This window comes from Phyllostomus hastatus, unplaced genomic scaffold, assembly GCF_019186645.2.
Source record: "Phyllostomus hastatus isolate PE091 unplaced genomic scaffold, TTU_PhHast_1.1 phas_contig_86, whole genome shotgun sequence".
Classification (NCBI taxonomy): Eukaryota; Metazoa; Chordata; class Mammalia; order Chiroptera; family Phyllostomidae; genus Phyllostomus; species Phyllostomus hastatus.
This window is the reverse complement of record NW_025333977.1, coordinates 34727127-34749082: the sequence shown is the minus strand read 5'-3', so window position 1 is coordinate 34749082 and position 21956 is coordinate 34727127. Positions and strand designations below refer to the sequence as shown.

General features: G+C 38.3%; 1 protein-coding gene across 1 annotated transcript in view; it reads right to left on the bottom strand.

The window, feature by feature from the left end:
• LOC123827047 (kininogen-2-like) overlaps nucleotides 1–21956 on the bottom strand; it is a 41138-nt gene that overhangs the window by 8728 nt on the left and 10454 nt on the right. Inside the window, exons 4-7 of the mRNA XM_045851330.1 lie at nucleotides 20335–20507; nucleotides 18856–18963; nucleotides 4715–4799; nucleotides 3651–3811 (exon numbers count right to left, since the gene is read on the bottom strand). Coding sequence (XP_045707286.1) covers nucleotides 3651–3811; nucleotides 4715–4799; nucleotides 18856–18963; nucleotides 20335–20507 — 527 coding nt within the window. The remainder of the gene's footprint in view (nucleotides 1–3650; nucleotides 3812–4714; nucleotides 4800–18855; nucleotides 18964–20334; nucleotides 20508–21956) is intronic.

Sequence of the window (21956 nt, the reverse complement as noted above, 5' to 3'; positions counted from 1 at the left end):
TTTCCCTGTGTCCCACAGATTTTGGGTTGTTGTGTTCTCATTTTCATTTGTTTAAAGGTATCTTTTGATTTCTTCCTTGATCTTGTTGTTAACACATTCATTATTTAATAACACATTATTTAGCTTCCATGTCTTTGTGTATTTTTTCAGTTTTTTCTTGTGATTGATTTTTAGTTTCATAGCATTGTGGATCAGAGAAGATGCTTCATATGACTTCAATCTTTTTAAATTTATTGAGACTTATTTTGTGTACTAGTATGTGGTCTATCCTAGAAAACACTTCATGTGCACTTAAAAAATATGTATATTCTGCTGTTTGAGGGTGAAATACTCTATAAATATCAATTAAATTCATTTGATTTAGTGTGTTGTCATTCAAGGCTGCTGTCTCCTTGTTGATTTACTTTTTTAAAAAATATTTATTTATTTATATTATTGTTCAAGTGCAGTTGTCTGCCTTTTCACTTCACCACACCCTTCACCCCAGCCAACCCCACCTCCCTCCCCTGATTCCATCCCCCCTTTGGTTTTGTCCTTGTGCCCTTTATAGTTGTTCCTGAAAACCCTTCCCTCTTTTCTCCCCATTACTGACAGTAACCTCCCCTCTGCTTACTGTCAGTTTGTCCTTGTTGATTTTCTGTCTGGAAGATGTATGCATTGAAGTCAATGGGGTGTTAAAATCTCCTACTATGACACTGCTTCTGTCAATCTCTCCCTTTATGTCCATCAAGATTTGCCTTACATATTTAGGTGCTCCTATGTTGGGTGCATAAAGGTTTACTAGTGTTATATCCTCTTGTTAGATTGTTCCCTTTATCCTTATTTAGTGTCCTTCTTTGTCTCTTACTATAGCCTTTGTTTTAAAGTCTATTTTGTTGGATATAAGTATTGCTACACCAGCTTTTTTCTTTTCTATTTGCATGAAATATCTTTTTTCTTCCCTTTACTTTTAATCTGTGTGTATCTTTCAATCTGAAGTAAGACTCTTGGAGACAGCATATATATGGGTCTTGTTTTCTTATCCATTCAGCTACTGTATGTCTTTTGGTTGGAGCATTTAAGCCATTTCCATTTAAGGTAATTATTGGTAGATATGTATTTATTGTCTTTTATTTTTTTAACTATTGGCATTAATATCAGGTGTCATCCTCATCTGAAGTCTTCCTGGCTTAAGCCCTCCTACTGAAGTGTTGTTTTTAAAATAGAGAATACCATAGAGCAAAATAAATTCTAAATGCATTAAAAATTTAAATTAAAGAAATGAACTCTAAAGATATAAATAAAAATTCATCAGATCTGAGCATGAGCAAGGCCTTTCTTAAGTGATAAGCACAAGAAGAAAATCAAAAGGAAAAAAAATCTAAATTTTTCTACATAAAAATGAACACTGATTCTCAAAAATCATAGCAAACAAAGTAAAAAGACAACAGGGAAAATATGGTATATGATTCATATTCTTTGCCTATAGCCAAACACTAGAAAATGAACAAAAGACATGAACAGATATTTCAGAAAAAAAGTTAAAATGGTCATTAAGCCTGAAAAAATGTTTACCTTCATTAATAAGCAAAGATATGCACATTAAAAAATGCAACAGTATTTTAAATCTTTCATATATTGGGAAAGGTGAAAAATAGCAATGATACTTGGTATTGTTTGTGTGTGGGAAGCACTCAGCCTCAATCACTGTTGGTAGGAATGCAACTCAAATCAAGAATTCCAATGTTTTATACCCAGGTGGTGTGAATTTAAATTGCATAATTGCAAATGGTTTGTTGATTTGCAAAAGTCTTCAACATATACATAAGCTTTGATATTTCTAGTATTTTGTAAAGAAAAAACATTTTGAATGTGCACACAGGCTCTTGAGCTGAGCCTGAGCCTGGGCCTGACTCATCTGACCAAAGACAGGGAGAAATATGGGCCATAGCAGGGACAGTGGAGGTAGAGGCAGGGCAAAATAGATGGCCTAGACAGATATTGCAATCATTCACATATGCAAACAGAATGTTTAAGAAATATTTGGTATATGAAATATGAAATGGAAATGCATTCAAATAGGACTAAATATGCAAAGCCAAGGAAAGGCTAAACCTGTAAAATAAATCTTTACTAATTTGGCAAATTGATCATTTGGAGATTGGCTTTTGGAGTATTAGACTATTCCTGCATCATGAAGAATAAGGGAATGTCACAAGAAAGCAGAAAGAGGAAGTGAGAAGACAAGCCGACAAACCCAAGAGTAGCATCATTGGTGTGCCCTGTGAGTAAGCCTAATGTGGGCCATGTGCCCGTAAAATGAGGGAGAAAGATTGTGGTGTTCGGGACAGGAATAGGTGCCTGAGTAGGAGAGAGATCAAAGTGTCAGTCTTGATTTATTTTAATAATATTTGCTTAAGGTTTTCTCCCAATAATAAAACTAATACAGGACATTAGAAGATGAAATTAAACAGCCCATTGTGTCATTACTTAAAGCCGTCACTGTGAACAGCTGGAGGCATTTGTGTCTTTTCAGCAGTGTTTTCTGTAGTTGTTTATAACACAACTGACAACAGAATGTACATTCAATGGATGGCCTCTTCTTTTTTCACTGCATACTTTAACACAAGGAATTTACCACATCAAGAACTCCTCACAAAATGCTTTATAACTGCTGCTTGATATTCTTTCTACATTATTAATCAATTGACAGTTTATAATTTTTTCTTTTATAGTTAGTGCTGCAATGAATGTCATTGTCTACAAAGACTCTATTTTAGATTTCTAGAAATTCAGTTACTGAGCCAACAGTATGAACTATTTTAAAAGAAGGCTTTTTTTCCTTCAGATCAGAAAGCATGTTTATTTGCTTAAGAGTGTGGTTCTATTTTGATTACTTTAGCTTATGATTAGGGAGGCCAGTTTTGAGGTTTATAATAGGAATCTGCCCATGAATAGATGAGTCATACAGTGTTGGAGTTTGAAGCAGTTTGGGCTTTTCTCATCCAGCCACTCAGTTTACATGTGGGCATGGAGACTGAGTGAGTCTGAATGACTGCCTGGGGTTACCTAGGACATGAGGGGTAGGTACTGTGGTAGAACTGGGTCTCTGGACCCCCAGACTGGGACTCTTCTTATCCTCCATTAACAGGGCATGGAAGGAAAGACCACTCCTTAGAAGGTACATTTGTGGGCCAGAAGGACACCCAGCCAGGGGGAAAATGACACAGAGGTGTGAGTGTGAAGAGACTGGGTGATGATAGACTGACTCATGTGGCTGAGCCCAAGGCCCTAGATGATGCTACAGTAAGAAACAAGACTGGAAAGGCAGAGAATAAGTCCTGCTTTTTATAGCCCTACATTTTATTAATTATGTAATAGTTGCTAAAATTTATATAACACTTTAGAGTTTGGAAAGATAATGTATTGACACAAATTATCTTCCTTGATCCTCACCCCTGCCCTTTACAGACAGAAAATGAAAAGAATGTTCTCAAGACTTGTCCAAGATCACACATCAAATATGCAGAGAGGCTGGGACTTGAAATTCAAATTCCTTTCACCAACCCAGGTATACTGTTTCCCAACCCAAAGCCAAGGTCAGTGGCAAATTATTAAGTGATTTGCACACAGACTAAGATATAAGCATTTTTGCAGGAAAATTTACAGACCTGTGTTGTTGCTCTCTTCACAGTGTCAATCTTGAAAAAGAAAGTTCCATTATTCTCTGCATTAAGCTTTGTGATGGAATGTTTCAGAATCCCCTTTAGTTGTGGGCTGTCAACAGGGATCTCACTGGGGCAGCCCACGCAGTGTGGTCTAAAATCCTTCCCTGAAAGAATCAGGTTTTATGTCAGCATGTGACTGAAGGAGCAATCTAGCTCAGTACCTCTCCTTCTCATGGTCCAGCATGCATTTGCACAAGGCCATGCGGCCACCCAAAGCCCAGTAGTAAGTGGGTGGAGGTTCTCTTTCTCACCTTCCCATTACTGCCTCTCCCCTTCCTTATCCTCAGAGTCAAGTATATTTAGGGAAACCTTCAACTGGTAGGTGTTAGTTTGTGACTGAATCAATATGCTGCATTTTTCCTAGTTTTTGCATTTTTGATAGAAAGTATTAAAAGCAATGCTTAACATAAAATGAATGACTGCCTAGTGGGAAAATTTTAAGTCTTAATAGTCCAGTGATGGGCAGTTTCATCAATGTTTCTCATTGTGGAATGTATGCAAATATCTTCCAAGTGTGAGAAAAGCCAACACTTGGTGTAAGACATACTAGCTTGACCATAAACTCTCACTATCTCCTTTTCCTGCATTATAACATGCAGGAGGAAATAGTCTTTAATTGAAAGGATTTCATTTTGAGTGATTAAACATGAGATACTGTTTCCCCAGTTTACAGCACCTGACATCTTATACACAAGGAAGTGTACAGGGACACTTTTCCCCAGTTTACAGGGACATCTTATACACAAGAAAGACCAGATGACATTGTCTCAGGATTCCAGCTTTGCCCACAGAACATGAGTCTTTTCTTCTGTCACCATATTCCCTTCTGGCACTTCCAGAGCAGTCTCAGCTGCATCTGCTACAGCACAGCTGTGCAGAGGTCTCCTGATCATATAAACTTTGTGGCATATCATGGGACCCAAAGCACAATGTCTATGAAAAGACCTAGCCAGTTGTCTGGGATCGACATGTACTATATTAGGGCACAAACACGTATTATCCCATACCTGGATGAAGACTGCAGTTCTGTGAGAAGGAAGCAATTCTTAGCTGAAGGTCCATGTGTGCATGAGCTGTACATTCACCAGTATCCTAGTTGTTAATACAAGTACATAAGTTTAAAACATCTTTAAGAACCGTTAAAGTAAACAATTAGTAAAAATAAATATAGGATGTCAACTTTACATAGAAAACAAAACAAAATATGATCCAATTGCTAAACAGGGCATAAGAAACAATTAGGTATTAGCATCAACAACAATAAATGCATATATGCAAACACATAGAAACATGAAATAAGGTGACAAGAATACCTAATATAGAAATAATAATCACATAATTGAGTGGGTAAAATTTTTTTAAAGTATAGACCTCAGATTATGTTAAAAACAAAATTAATGTACTACATATTCAAGAATAGTATCTTGTAATATAGAAGATAATGGAAGATTAACATAATGGATGAGCAAAGTTATATGGGACAAATATAAACAAAAAAGAAGCTAGAGCATTATTAATATTGGACAAAGTAAAATCCCAGATATCAAAAAAATCATAACAGTGGTTAAAAAATTATTTTAATACAAGATACAGTAAGATATAGTCTAGAAGCATGAAGTCAAAGTACATACAGCAAAAATTAGATATATGAATAGAGATAGATTAAAATGAGGGTGGTGGGGAAATTTAATGTACAACTATAAGTCTAAGGCAGACCAAAGGGATAAAAAATAAATAAGGTCATAGAAGACTGAAGCAACATAATTTATTTAAGTGATATTTTCATATGATACATATAATTTAAATAATATTTTTATAAGCATGATATAGATTTTTAAAAATAGCTTTTACATTATTTTACAAGATAGGGTCAGTAAATTTTCAAGTCCAAACAATACAGGTCATGTTCTTTGACCTCAGAACCAAAAAGAAAAAAATCTCTGAAAATTAATAAGTTTAAATAAATAAACAAAAACTAACTACTTGGAAATCTAAACTCACCTGGCTAAATAGTTAGGGTCTTCCTTAAATGAGAAAAAATATTTAAAAAAAAACAAAACAAGAAGAATAAAAATTTTACAAAATGTTGCCAGAGCAGCATTTAGAGTGCCAATCATCATTTTATATGCTTTCAAATTTTAAAAAGAGAGAGGCTAAAATAAAATAAACTTTAACTTAATTTAAAAGAAGAGATAGGCAAAAGCAAATAAAAGAACCTCACATCGGGTAATTATCTGAAGAAGTTAGAAAAAAGGAAAAAAATAATAGCCTTAAGCACAGCAGAAAGGAAGAGACAATGAAGCAAAACTGATAAACTAGAAAACAGAAAGCACTGGCATTAATAAATGAATATAAATGATTATTCTTCAGGTAAGGAAAAAGTCAAATACAAAAAGGCAACATAGCAAAGTTTACAGAGAAGTATAACCATATAAGAGAATATTTATGAACAAGTGTATGCTAATTTAAATCCCTCCAAAATGGATACTTTTCTGGAAATCTATAAGTAACCAACACTGATTTAAAAACAAGAAAAAAATTCTAAACCAAAAACACAAACAGTCCAATTAAGAAATAAGCAAAGGACCTGAATAGTCACTTCTCCAAAGAGGACATAGAGATGGCCAATAGACATGAAAAGATGCTCAACATCACTAATCATCAGAGAAATGCACATTAAAACCACAATGAGATACACCTCATGCCTGTCAGAATGGCTATCTTCAATAAATCAACAAATACCAAGTGTCGGCGAGGATGTGGAGAAAAGGGAACCCTTGTGCACAGTTGGTGGGAATGCAGATTGGTGCAGCCACTGTAGAAAGCAGTATGAAAATAACGCAAAAAGTTAAAAATGGAACTGCCTTATGACCAGTGATTCCACTCCTGGAAATTTATTTGAAGAAACCTGCAACACTAATTAAAAAGAACATAAGCACCCCTATGTTATAAAAGACTGTTCTGTGTAGCATGGGGAATGTAGCCCAGTTCCCACTCGAAAAGGCCAGTGGAAAGCGAGGTCCCACGCCCATGGATAGGTTCTCCCATGGGCAATCAGGCCTGCATTGTACCTAGGCCGCTTTGAGACTTTCTTTTTGCTAAAACTCTCTCACCCTGACTTGAGGCAGCAAACGTTTACTGCATATCTTTAAAGTAACTTCCTAAAATCTATGCTAAACATCCCAAGGACAAGTGTAACCAGTTCAGCCACTTTTGCCTTTACATTTGCAAATACTCTTCTTTTTTGATGTAATCAGCAACATCCTCTCCTTTCTTTTCTGTAAAAGGTAACCACCTAAAGCGAACCTGTGCATAATAAATGAGGACCATCCTCAATGTAAGGTGCCCAGAAAGCAATAAAAGCTTGTCCAAGCAAGGGTTGGGGCTGGCCCTCTCTTTCACTGAGCAAGTGGCCGTGTCATCCCTTTTTCTCCACGGGATCTCTATAGTCCATGTGAATTTGTCTCGTCTCATCCATAACACTGCAGACACTGTAGGCCAGTATCTGCATCACTATGTTCATTGCAGTATTATTTACAATAGCCAAAATTTGGAAACAGCCCAAGTGTCCATCAGTAGATGAGTGGACAAAACAGCTATAGTATATTTCACAATGGAATAGTACTCAGCCATAAAATAGAAGAAAAGTTTATCCTTAGTGACAGCATATATGGACCTGTAGAATATTATGCTAAGTGAAATAAGCCAGTCAAAGAAAGACACATACCATATTATTTCACTCATATGTGGAATCTAATGAACAAACGGATCTAACAAGCCAAATAGAGACAGACTCATAGAAACAGAGTAGGCTCACAGCTCTGGGGAAGGGTTGCAAGTGGGGGTAGTGGAGGGATTGACCAAAAAAGAAAAAGGAGAGAGAGAAAGAACTCATAGAAGACCTCTGGTCAGAATGGCAGTGTAGGCAGACATAGCTCACCTTTTCACACAACCACATCAAAATTGCAACTAAAATATAGAACAACAAACACTCAGAACCATCAGAAATTGAATTGAATGGAAGTCTGACAACTATGGAATTAAAGAAACCACATCCATTCAGACTGGTAGGAGGGGCAGAGATGTGAAATGGGCTTTATCAACGTGTGGTGGATAAAAATTCAAGAAGGCTATCTCAGGAGCAAGGAGTCCCAGCCCCAGCCAGCCCCGCACCGCAGGGTTCCAGTGACAGGAAGATAAGTTCCTAGAACTTTCGGCTGCAAAAATCAGTGGGGATTGAGTTGGTGGAAGAAACTGGTGGAACCCCAAGCAGTTCCTTTTAAAGAACCCACACATGGACTCACCTACTCAGACTTACTCTCTCTGAGTACCAGCACCAGGGTAGTTTGAAAAGTACCAGTGGTATACAGGGAGGAACTGAAGTATCGGACATCAAGGGGAGCAGAGACAATTGTCCCTTTTCTAAACCCTTCCCTCACAAAGCTGGCAATCTGGTGCCATATCTGAGACTTCATCAACTTGACTAACATTGTTTGACCTGCCTTGGAGATCCCAGAGACTCTGCCCCACCTAATTTATGGGCCCACCCAAGATGCTTTTCCATATCAATAGCTGGTCTCGGTTCACACTTCACAACTTCCTGAATCCTATCAAACAAGTAACAGCTGACCTCAGTGAGTCCCAGGTCTGGCACTAGCAGCAGCCAGCCTAAATTCACAGCTTGGCTTCCCCTGGGAATCTCCAAGCCCAGCAGAAGAAGTAGCCATCTCAGATTGCTTTATAGTTCAGGCATGGTGGACCAAGGCAAAACACAGGTGGAGGATGACCTTGGCCTGTACCACTCATGAAACCCTAGGGCCAGTGCACCCAGTAGACAACTACAGACCACTTCAGAGCCCCACCACCCTGCCCCTGCACAGTTGATCCTCCATGGAGGGTAGAGGTTAGTGGTCACGGTCACAGCCAATTCTTGTAGCTGATTGGCCTGGGTAAATCCCTCCCATTGATCTGCCTACAGCAACCAAAGATCAATTACAAGTGGAGGGTATACTTAGTACCCAGCTTGGGTGATAGGGAAGGTTATGATACTGGACCCTACAGGATACCTACTGCATTAGTCCACACAAGACACGGAGTCAAGGCAGCTCTACTGAATACATAGGAACAAACACAGGGAGGCTGCCAAAATGAGGAGACAAAGAAACATGGCCCAAATGGAAGAATAGAACAACACTCCACAAAAATAGCTAAATGAAATGGAGATAAACAATCTATCAGATGCAGAGATCAAAACACTGGTTATAAGGATGCTCAAGGAACTTAGTAAGGACCTCAAAAGCATAAAAAAAGACCCAGTCAGAAATGAAGGATACACTAATTGAAATAAAGAACAATTTATAGGGAAACAACAGTTGAATGGATGAAGCCAAGAATCAAATCAATGATATAAAACATAAGGAAGTAAAAACAGCCAATCAAAACAACAACAAGAAAAAAAGAACCCAAAAAATGAGGATAGTATAAATAAACTCTGGGACAACTTCAAATATTCTAACATTTGCATCATAGGGGTGCCAGAATGAGAGGAGAAAGAGCAAAGAATTGGAAATCTATTTGAAAAAATAATGAAAGAAAACCTTCTTAATTTGGTGAAGAAAAATGTCCAGGAAGCACAAAGACTCCCACATAAGATGGATGCAAAGAGGCCAAGACACATCATAATAAAAGGCCAAAGGTGAAAAATAAAGAGAGGATCTTAAAAGCCACAAGACAAAAGAAGTTAGCTACCTATAACTTCCACCTATACCCATAAGACTGTCAGCTGATTTCTCAAAAGAAACTTTGCAGCTTAGAAGGGATTGACAAGAAACATTCAGTCATGAAAAGCAGGGACCTACAGCCAAGATTGCTCTACCCAAACAAAGCTATCATTTAGAATTAAAAGGCAGATAAAGAGCTTCCCAGACAAGAAAAAACTAAAGGGGTTCATCATCACCAAGATGGGAGGGGGGTATAGAGGAAAGGATGAAGAGATGAGGGGATAAGTACTATAACTAGGTAGTTACAAAATAGCCATGGGGATGTGAAATACAGTACAGGAAATGGAGTAGTCAAAGAGCTTATACATATGACCCATAGATATGACCAATGGTAGGGGGATTGCCTGAGGGAGTAGGGATACTGGGTAGAGGGATAGAAGAAGGGGGAAAATCAGGACAACTATAATAGCATAATCAATAAAATATAATTTAAAAAATAATCATGGACAAAGACTAGTGTGGTGATTGAGAGGTCAGGTGGGTAGAGGTGGAAGAGTGCATGGGCAGTGAGTATGAAAGGTTATGGAAAAATTAAAATAAAGTAAAATCTTTATATGGACCAATTATTGAAGTACTGGATAGTGCTGCCATTATTATTAACTTCCCTTCAACTTCTCACCTCCAAACAACATAGATGTTTTATAGATGAATAATTTTTTAAATTAAAGAAACACATAGTTCCATGCTGCATAAACTGTGTCTAAATACAGAAAATGGTGGCAAACAACTGAACTGAAAAATAGAAGGAAGCAGAAAAAGACCAAGACCAAATATGACATTCACTGACTCCATGAAAGAAGTCACAGAAATGGCCTGCAGGCGCCCAGCAGAGCTGTTGAGATCAGGACAGTGTGGCCACCACTCATCTGTAGGGTTGCCAGGAGTCAGAACTGATTCAGCTGCATGTAACTCCCACCCAATTTACTCTATAAAACTAATCTAAATAGGAAAACTTGAAAAAAAACAGAATGAACACACACACCCAGAAAACTATCAAACCATTTTTATTTATAAACATAGACGTAGAATTATTAAATACACTAGAAATAAAATGCAAATGCATATTTAAGAAATAATTAGCACTAAACAAACAGGGTTTAAGATTCTAGAGATTACTATTAGGAAAGTTGTCAGAACAACATAACAGATTAAATTAAAAATACATAACATGGTATTTTGATACATGTCAAAAGGATTTATTACACTAATGCCAACTACTTTCTCTTTAAAATTTATTTTATTTTATTTTTATATATTTTATTGATTATGCTATTACAGTTGTCCCATTTCCCCCCTTCACTCTCCTCCACCCTGCACACCCTCTCCCATCCACATCCCCCCCTTTAGTTCATGTCCATGTGTCATACTTATAAGTTCTTTAGCTTCTACATTTCTCATACTATTCTTGCCTTCCCCCTGTCTATTTTCAACCTACAATCCATGCTACTTATTTTCTGTACCTTTTCCCCCTCTTTCCTCCTCCCACTCCCCTGTTGCTAACCCTCCACGTGATCTCCATTTCTGTGGTTCTGTTCCTATTCTAGTTGTTTGCTTAGTTTCTTTTGGTTTTGCCTTAGGTGTGGTTGTTAATAATTGTGAGTTTGCTGTCCTTTTACTATACATGTTTTTTGTATCTTCTTTTCTTAGATAAGTCCCTTTAACATTTCATAAAATAAGGGCTTGGTGATGATGAACTCCTTTAACTTGACCTTATCTGAGAAGCACTTTATCTGCCCTTCCATTCTAAATGAAAGCTTTGCTGGATAGAGTAATCTGGGATATAGGTCCTTGTCCTTCATGACTTGGAATACTTCTTTCCAGTCCCTTCTTGCCTGTAAGGTCTCTTTTGAGAAATCAGCTGACAGTCTGATGGGAACTCCTTTGTAGGTTACTGTCCCCTTATCTCTTGCTGCTTCTAGGATTCTCTCCTTCATTTTTACCTTGGCTAATGTAATTATGATGTGCCTTGGTGTGTTTCTTCTTGGGTCCAACTTCTTTGGGGCTCTCTGAGCTTCCTGGACTTCCTAGAAGTCTATTTCCTTTGCCAGAATGGGGAAGTTCTCCTTTATTTGTTCAAATACGTTTTCAATCTGCTGCTCTTCCTCTTCCTGTGGTACCCCTATAATTTGGAAGTTGGAATGTTTAAAGATGTCCTGGAGGTTCCTAAGCTTCTCCTCATTTTGTTGAATTCTTATTTCTCCATTCTTTCCTGTTTGGTTGTTTCTTTCTTCCTTCTGGTCCACTCTATTGTTTTGAGTCCCAGTTTCCTTCCCATCACTATTGGTTTCCTGTGCATTTTCCTTCATTTCTTTTATGGTAACCTGGATATGTTCATCTAATTTGTGCCCCAAATCAACCAATTCTGTGAGCTTCCTGATCACCAGTGTTTTGAACTGTGCATCTGATAGATTGGCTATCTCTCAGTCACTTAAAAGGATGAGACCTGGGGCATTGATTTGTTCTTCTGTTTGAGCCATCTCTCTCTCTCTCTCTTTTTTTTTTTTGGTCTGGTTGCGCCTGTTACGGTGAGGGGCGGAGCCTTAGGTGTTCACCAGGGCTAGGCCCCGCAGTCGCTGGATAGTGATGTTGTATGTGGGGCAGGGTCGAGAGGGAACAATGGCGGTTGCTCCATTCTCTGTGGGACCCCAGTCCCTTCTCTGGGATCCTGGGCTGCGCGCTCTGCCCTGCTCCACAATTGCCACCTCACTGGGTCTGCCAGCTGCCGCTTGCATACTCAGGGTCCACTCGCTGCGATCTTGTGTGCCCCAGATGCCTTACGTGCCCCCGGTTGCCTTATGTGCCCAACTCTCTCTACTCTCCACACTGCAACCTGTGTCTGGCTGCTTGTCTCTGCCCCTCCTACCAGCCTGGATGAACAGGTCTACTTCAGCTTCTTGGCTGTCCGACTTCCATTCAGATAAATTCTCTATCAGTTCTGGGTGTTATTCTATCTCTAAATTGTTGTTGTTCCAATCTTGGTTGTGCATGGAGGTACGGTGCATCCACCTATGCTTCCATCTTGGCCAGAAGTCCTCTCTTTAAAATTTTTTTAATGCATTTGGGTGACATTGGTTAATAAAATTATATAGGTGTCAAGCATACAATTCTATAATACATCACCTGTATATTGTATTTTGTGTTCACCACCCAAAGTCAAGTTTCCTTCTGTCACCATTTATCCCCCCTTTACCTTCTTCTACTTACCCCTACTCCCTTTTCCCTCTGGTAATGGCCATACTGTTGTCTGTGTCTATGAGTTTTTTGTTTGTTTTTCTGCTTAATCCCTTCATCTCTTTCACCCAGCCCCCTAACCCACCTCCCCTGTAACAGCAGTCAGTCTATTCTCTGTGTCTATGAGGTTGCTAACACACATTTCTTATTTAAAAACAAAACAAGCCTCTTTAAAAGCAGGAATGTAAGGATAACTCTTTAAAATGACATGAATGTCTACCTGGAACCCACAGCAAATATTAATAATAACACAACTCTAGAGGCCTTCCCAAATAAAATAGGAATAAAATGTAAATTTGTGTGAAATGTCTCTGGGCATTTGGGTCAATTCATTGAGACACAGAAGAAAAAATAAGCACTGGAAAAGAAGAGATGAAATAATATCTTTTTAGTCTGTCACTAGAACAATCAAAAGAGTCAATGCAAAGCTGTTGGAGTTAACCAGAGAGTTCACTTGCTGAATATAAGGTGGCTGTATCAAAATTGATATATTTATATACAAAATAACATTTAAAGAGAATAAAATTAAATAATCATAAGATTTAATTCCTAGGAGCAATAACCAAAAATAAATACACATAACCCCCCAAAACTAGAAATAACTTTAGTGAGAAATGTTCTGAATATACATAAATAAAATCACACCACCTTTAAACATTTAAAATATAACTTGACTAAGTAGAGTTGTATACCAAGTTCTTGACAGAAAAGACTAAATATAGTATATATTCCAATTCTCCTCAAATTAATTTAGAAATGTAATGCAATTCCAATCTATGACAATGTAAATTTTTTCTTACAAACTTATTCTAAGGCTAGTTTTTGAATATATAGACACTAGAATTGTAAATCACACATTTATACCTACTGCAGAGCTATGGCTGTTAAAACATGGTGATACAAATATAGAAGACAGGCTTTTCATGAGAAACTATTATAGGGTAAATGTCACAAATTCATGTATAAGAAAAGAATGTTGAAATACCTGGTTATCCTCTTGAAACAAAACTCAATTTAAAGACCTTACCAGATACATTAAAGTTAACTCCAGATAGTTTCATAAATTATGTTTAAAATACTGACCCTAAACAAACTGGGGGGTGGGGGGGTGGGGAGATGAATGCAGAGCAAATGGTGGAAGAATTCAAAAGGAAAATATTGTTAGATTTGGCCACCTATAAGCAAAATCTATTTGTAAGTCAGAAATACCACAATGAATGCTAAAAAGTAAACAACTGAGAAAAATATGATAAAGCACTGATACCTTTAATAGCCAATATCCTTTTCCAAATCATTAAGATTTATCACAAAAAGAAATGGGTATAGAATATAGAAAAAAATCATAAATTTAACTCATAAATTTCTAACAAATATATAAAAACAGGAAAAAACAAATACTGAAATAGCTTTATTCTCAAGAATGTTAGGTGAGTTGTTAATTATAATAAAAAAATGGAAACAACCCAAATGTCTAAGTATAGTTATTCAAAAAATAATCTGTGTTATCTTTAATAGGGTATTATCCAGTAATTTAGGAGAAAGTTCATCAGTTTTAATGACACAGGAAAATTCTTAGGTGAAAAATGCAGCATGTGAAATAATTACAACTATTATCAGGAAAAAAGATCACCACAAATTGTCTATATTCTGTCCCCCACCCCTCCAAACAAAAAAATAAAAGGGACATACACTAAGATGTCATTGGGTATTTGAGTATGTGATTCGATATTATCTTTTTCTGTGTTTCTGCATTGCCTTGAAGTTTTCTCTCTATCTTTACTTTCAGTGAGGAAACATGCATATAATAGATGTCATAGCTGTTAAAGATACAAGAAATACCATACTATAATATCTTAATTTTGGATGGGGAGAAGGATGCTGGAAGTAGCCCTGAGGTTCTCAATTCTATCAGCCTATTTGATTCACAAGAAGCTTTTATTCTGACTCCAGAAACCCACCCTCTGACCAATTAAGTGACAATGTCTGGGGAAGAGCCCAGGAATAGTTATTTTTAAGCTGGAGAAGTGATTCTAATATGCAGCATGGCCTGAGAACTACTTAGGAGACCTCTTGAATCAGTGCTTCTTCAACCTTAAAGTGCAAATGAATCACCTGAGAATCTTGTTAATATGTAGTTCCAGTAGGTAGGCCTGGGGTGGAATTCAAGACTCTGATTTTCCAACAAGCTCCCTGGTGATGCTGATGCTGCTGATTCAGGGACCAAGTGCTGAATAGCAAGGCCTTCAATCATACCAACTGCAGGCACAATAGTTCATTCACATTTTATGTCCTTTCATTATTGTAACCACAGCTGTGAGACAGGTGCTATTATTCCTCCCTTTTCACAAATGAGGAAGTGGAAGCTCAGAGAAGTGATACCCCAAATCTGATAGGCTTTGTGACTGCAACCAGCCCTTGCGCCTCTCTGTGCTGCAAAGGGAAAACCAGTAGGCCGTACAATATTGAGGCCTTACAAATAAACACAGAAAGATTCAAGTTAGATAATATTTGAGCCTATATAATCTCAAATAACTAAAAAACAAACACCAGAAGGTGTTGATAGATGCTTAAAAGGCCAGACTTGACTCAAACTAAACAAGATAAATAGTAGCTAGAACATACATTTCTTAGAGTTTCTCTCTCTCCTGTTTACTATTTTTGTATTATAGTAAAATATGTGTAACATAAAATTTGCTGTGTTAAACATTTTTAAGGGTAGAATTCAGTGACATTAATTACAATGCAGCCATTACCACTGTCTATATCCAATAGTTTTCATCAACCCAAACATAAATTCTGTACCCAGTAAGCAATAAATTCCTATTTTCCTTCCTCTCAATCCTTGGTAAACTCTAATCTACTTTTATTTCTATGCAGTTGTATACATGAGATATTTCATACAAGTGGAATCATAGAATATTTGTCTTTTTGTGTCTGGCTTATTTCACTTAGCATAATGTTTTCAAGGCTCATCTATGTTATAGCAGGTGTCAAAATTTCATTTCTTTTTATGCCTAAAGAATATTTGACTGTTTTATATTTATATCACATTTTGTTTTTCCATTCATCTGTTAATGGATATTTGGGTTGTTTCCACTATTTGGCTATTGTGAATAATGCTACAGTGAATAATGGCACATAAGTATTGTTACAGGGTACAGCCAAGAGGGGGACCCCAAATAGGGATTTGGAATGGGGTCCAGAACTCAAGGTGTCCAGGAAATATTAGGATATCCCCACCTCCAAACCCCCTCCACCCCTCACCACAGGTGTGGGTTGGGGGAAGGGACAAATGGAACAGGGCCATTGAGAGCTGTTTTGCATAGCAACAGCTTTGCAGCTAACCTCTGGTGTGTTCATTTAACATATCTATAACCTTTAATTGGTTGCACAGATATGTTAAATAGCTGTAGACATGCTCTGAGCCAGGGGAATGGAAGTAACTTCCCCCCAAGATGTAACTGGGGGCAGGTCCCCCGAGTTACAGCACCTGCGTGGGAGCTTGGAGAAGATTGGCTCCATGACATGGGGCCACACCTGCCCAGACTCATGATGGCAGCCCAGTAAAGCTGGAAGGCTTTGAGAGTACTGGCAGGTGTAACTGATGGTGGGAGGAGTCGGAAATGGGGCTGCAGAGGAAGATTGGCACAGGGATTTGAACCCCTCCTTGCAGCCATTGCGGAGAGAAGGCCACAGACATGTAGGAGAGAACAACACAATTTTGGCAGAGTGGAGACTCCTGCAGCCATTGTGCAGAGAGGACCACGCGGCTGGGGCAGTGGAGAGAGAACCTCGTGGCTTTGCCAAAGTGGAGACCCTTGCAGCTTTCAAAGTGGGAACCGCCATCCAGCTTTAGCAGAGACCCCGGCAACACAGCTGATGGTGCTGGGAATGGGGGGAAGCCTACCAACCAAGACGGATTACTGAGAAGAACTGGGGCTGCCTGAGCCACGGACTTCTATTTCTTTTCCTGAGATACGGTACCCCAGACTTGGCAAAGGGAGGAAGGAAGGACTGTGTGTGTTTGTGGGTGTTTTAAGGGACTTTGGGATTTTGAAGACATTAGGTCACTACTTTAAGTCTGTATAGCATTAAATAAACATTTCCTTTCCTTTTCACGAATCTCTGACATTGAAAGACATCTTTCCTCTGGCAGCGGACATAATGAACCTGGGGGGTTCCTTTCAGTAATAGTATATCCCTCCCCCTAGTCCCCTTGTTGTTCTGTAACAGTTTCTATTAGAGTCCTTGTTTTGAATTCTTTTCAATATCTACCTAAAGTGCAATAGCTGGGTCATATGGCAATTCTATGTTTAACTTTATGAAAAACTGCCAAACTGTTTTCTACAGTTGCTGCACCATTTTACATTCTCATTGGCAATGAACAAAAGTTTCCATTTTTCCACATCCTCACCAACACTAATTATTTTCCAATAAAAAAAATTATAGCCATCTTTTAGGTGCGAGATAACCTCTCATTATGGTGTGTATTTACACTCCCCTGATAACTAACCATGCTGAACAACTCTTCATGTGTTTATTGGACACTTCATTATTTTAAAATTTTTCTTAATTTTTTAAATCCTCATCCAAGGATATGTTAATTGATTTTAGAGTGAGAAGGAGGGAGAGACAGAGAGAGAGAGAAACATCGATGTCAGAGAGAAACATTGATCTATTGCCTGCTGTACTCACCACAATCAGGGATCAAACTTGCAACCTAGGTATGTGCCCTAAACAGGGATCGAACTCACAGCCTTTTGGTATATGGGATGATGCTCCAACCAACTAGCCACCCAGTCAGGGCTATATGTCTTCTTTAGAGAAATGTTTATGTTTAAGTCCTTTGCCCACCTGAAAATTAGGTTGATTGTCCTTTTGTTGTTGCATTGTTGGGGTTTTTCTTTGTATATTCTTCCTATTAAATCCTTATTGGATATATGATGATGTAAATAATTTCTCCCACTCTCTAGGTTGTCTTTTCACTCTCTTAATAGTCTTAAGTATTTTCCCCAGTTATGAAATAAATACATGCTTGGTTAGAAACATTGGAAAATATTAAATAATGAGTTCCAAAAAGTACAAAGCATAAAAAAAAAGGCACCTGTAGTTTCAACTGAAAGTTAACTGTTTCATATTTTGGCATATTTTTCCCATAACTTAAAAAAACTTTTAAGAGTTTATTTGAGCCAAACTAACAATTGATGGGGAGCAAGATCTCAAATGCTCCCTGCATCACTTTTAATCTTTACATTTACTTTATATACTTGAATGAATCTATGTGTATAGTGTTGAATTCTATTTTTGTGTGTTTTACTTAACATACTATAACCATTTTACTAAGTCACTAAAAATCTGTAAACATAATTTTAATGGTTGCACATGTTCTACTCTGTGGATACACAGTAATTTATTTAAACAGTCCCTAATATTGAAAAAAAAGTTATTTCCAAGATTTTCCTATTAGTAATAATGCTGAAATGAACATCTTACTGTCTGGATTTCTCATTTTCTTCCCATATAATCAAACTTTAGAAGTAGAATCTCAGACTGCAGGGCTTGCAGCGACCCTTGCTCACAGCACAGCCTTCTGCTACAATGCACATATCCCTGGGGAGGTCATCATGCCTTAGTCGTCTGAACAGGCACTAACTACTCTTTTAACATAATTTTGGATCTGATAACAAGGTACAATCCTAAAAAGTGATAGAGGTTCAGGATGTGTTTATTAGCAGTAAAGGAAGGGAGGAGGGAAGGTAAGAAAACAGACAGAGACAATTCTGAAGTCAGGGATTACCCTGCATAGAGCTCAGGAGGACCTGAAGGATGTTGAGCACAGGGGGAAGAGAGGGCAACAGGCAAGTGTGAGCACAGGAACAGACAAACTTGGAGTGGCATCATTTTGTCTCAGGCCCTGGTTGTATCTGTAAATGCTTTCTGCAGAATGTACAAATTTTTTGACCAGGTAGGCAAGGCAGCTTGATCAGTGAGTGACAAGGTGAACATGATTGTAAATTCACGAGTGTCGTCTGAAATTTTAGTGACCAAGTCTTCCTATATGGCTGAGTATTCCTGCTCCTGTAAAAATACTGAACACCAATGCTAATAACTTTATGATTAGATTTTGGCCTACTTACAGCATTGAGAAGGACCTTGCAGTCTGGAGTTAAGAATAGAAAATTCTCCCTGGAACAATTAGTTTGTTCAATAGAGTAAGTAACTTCATAGTTCCATCCAGCTACCACCTGAAACAATTTTGAATTAAATAGTTAAAGGGCAGTTTAAACATTATTCACAGTGTTATGAGGAGCTTAGAATATTGCTGAGCATATCACAAATACACAAAAGTATAAACTATTATTCACAGGCAAAAATCATGACTGAATAAATATTAATCACACCCTTCAAAACACACACACGCACACACACAAACACTACTACACATCTGAAAATGAAAAACAATATATAGCCAGAGGACTATATTTCTTTAAGTAAGTCCTAGCAATATTCTCTCTGCTAGGTAGCAGAAAAATAATGTCCTATTGAATTTTGTGAAATACTAATAATGCTCTTCTATATGGTTAAAGAAAACTTTGGAGCGTCAGTGGAATTTACTGGTAGGTTTTCATGTTCCTAGACTGTCCGGCAATAACTACTTCTCTTTTGCTTTATCCTAGACTAGTCATACCCAGATAGCTGGATATAAATATATTTGAGTAGAACATGTGTCTTACATGAAGGCAGGTTGGAAATTCTATTAAAAGCAGGAAATGTTACTGACCAAAGTGAGTCCCTCATAATTACACACTGAAATACAAGGGATCCAGAAAAACTTAGTGAACAGAGTCCATGAAAACCAGACTTACAAGTATGTGCTTTTTCCCCCCTGATAATATGAAAACTATACTTTAAAGGGTACTCAGAAATCTGTGCCACCCTTTTTGGGTACCATTTAATATTTTGGAGCCATGTTTGACTCATATAGCTAGGTGATAAGGCAGTTTTCTTAAAACCTTTAGGCTGTCTTGGTGGGTGTGTTGTTCAGTTTGTTGAGCACGGTCCTGCAAACTGAAAGGTCATGGGTTTGATTCCTGGTCAGAGCGCATACCTAGGCTGTGGGTTCAGTCCCCTGTCAGGGTACATGGGAGAGGCAACTAACTGATATTTCTCTCTCACATCGATGTTTCTGTCCCTCTCCCTTTCACTCCCTCCTCTCCCCTCTCACTACCATCCATAATAGTGCCCTCAGGTGATGTAATAAATAAATAATTAATTAAATACTAAAAAAAAAAAAAAACAGAATCCCTTAGGGTGAGAAAGACCTTTTCATTTCATTATCTCTGAGAAGAACATGTAATGCTAACTACCCACTTACTGAAAGCAGTCTCAGAGCAAGGGGTCTCCTTAGCCCAACATTTCCCCTTTTCTATTGCAGTATCTGAATCAGTTTGATTACAGAGGAAGCTCTTTTTTTGCCTTGTCTGTCCCCTCACTACCAGTCATGGAATCATAGGTTTTCTTTTCACCAGTGATATATTTTAGGAACTGAAACCTTAAGCATAAATTCCCAACAAATTGTAATAATTCTGTGCAAAATAAAAACCGAAATAACAAACCTGTCTGTGTGCCCGTTTTACTTCTTTCAGGGCAAAGAGGTGGGAATGGTCAGTGTGGTTGTTAAAATGTTGAATGCCATGTCTGAGAACAGGTTCCAAGCCTGGGCTGGCAGCTGAGATGGGGTGCACACAGCCAAGGCAGTCATACTGCAATGTCACCACAGGGCCCCTGGCTATACAGAGAAAGAACAGGCCAAAGGGCAGTGTTAATGAGCAAAATCTGCATTGAGATACATTACCCTAAATAAGTAAGATAACTTCAATGGCCCTAGTAATCAAAATCTTTGTTTTTGTTTTTTTTTTTCTTATTTTTAGACAGAGGGGAAGAAAGGGAGAAAGAGAGGGAGAGAAACAATGTGTGGTTGCCTCTCATGACACCCCAGCTGGGAACCTGGCCTGCAACCCAGGCCTGTGCCCTGACTGAGAATCGAACTGGAGACCCTTAGGTTCCCAGACTGGCGTTCAATCCATTGAGCCACACCAACCACAGCTAAACAAACTTTCTAATGAATTCTAGTATATATTAGAAAAAGAGAATATAAGTTTACTTTTCACTCAGTGAGAGGAAAGAACCTATCATTGACTTAGGAACATCTTACATGCATACTATTGTGCATAATTGTTTTAAATGTATTTAAAAGTCATTGTAGCCCTGGCTAGTGTGGCTCAGTGGACTGAGCACCAGACTGTGAAGCAAAGGGTCACCAGTTCAATTCCTAGTCAGGGCACATGCCTAGGTTTTGGGCCAGGTCCCCAGCAGGGGGCATTGAGAGGAAACCACACATTGATGTTTCCCTCTCATTCCCCTTCCTTTCCCCTCTCTCTAAAAATAAATAAATAAAGTAAAATAAAAATAAAAGTCATTATAAATTATAGAAGTAATAATTATGAGTTTATCAACTTCTAAAAATGTAAACCTTTACACATCTATTATTATTTATTTTTCAATGTTAAGGCTCCTTGAGGCCTGTTGCAGGGTGTAATACGTTTTGTGTCAATTCAATTCAAGAACCATGTCCATGTGTTGCACCTGCTGTCACGTGCCAGGCGCTGAGCTAGACTACATGGACATGTAAATTTGTTAGTAATTGTCACTGTGGTGAAGGAGTTGGGCAAAGTCGAGTGGGAGAGACAGAACTGTAGATGGATATTTCATTATACTTTGGCGAGAGCTTGGAAAGACAGGGGCCCAGAGTGAATTCAGGACAGACTTTCCTGAGGAGAAAAGGCCCAAGCCAAGAAGGGTGAAAAGCAGACAAGGCCAGCTGAGGTATGACACCCGAGAAGAAGGTACAAATGGCTCCCAAGAAAGCAGCATGAGTCAGGGGCAGCCGTGTGGGACAGGGTGTCTACACATTTTACCAGAGCTTAAAGCAGGAAGCAGGCAGTGGTGACTGAGGGGTGGTCAGTTGGTGGAGAGAGTCCTCTGCTGCTGAGCCTGGGCCTCACTCTGGAGGCCAGGGGTTACACCCTGTTCCAAGCAAGGGTCATGGGCTCCTTGGTGAACCTGATGGAAGCCATGGCACCCTCTCCAGGGAAATATGGGTACTCACAGCGTTCTCCACATAATTTCAGGGTATACACAGACCCACTGATGTGAATGAAGAATGGTCTGCAGTAAC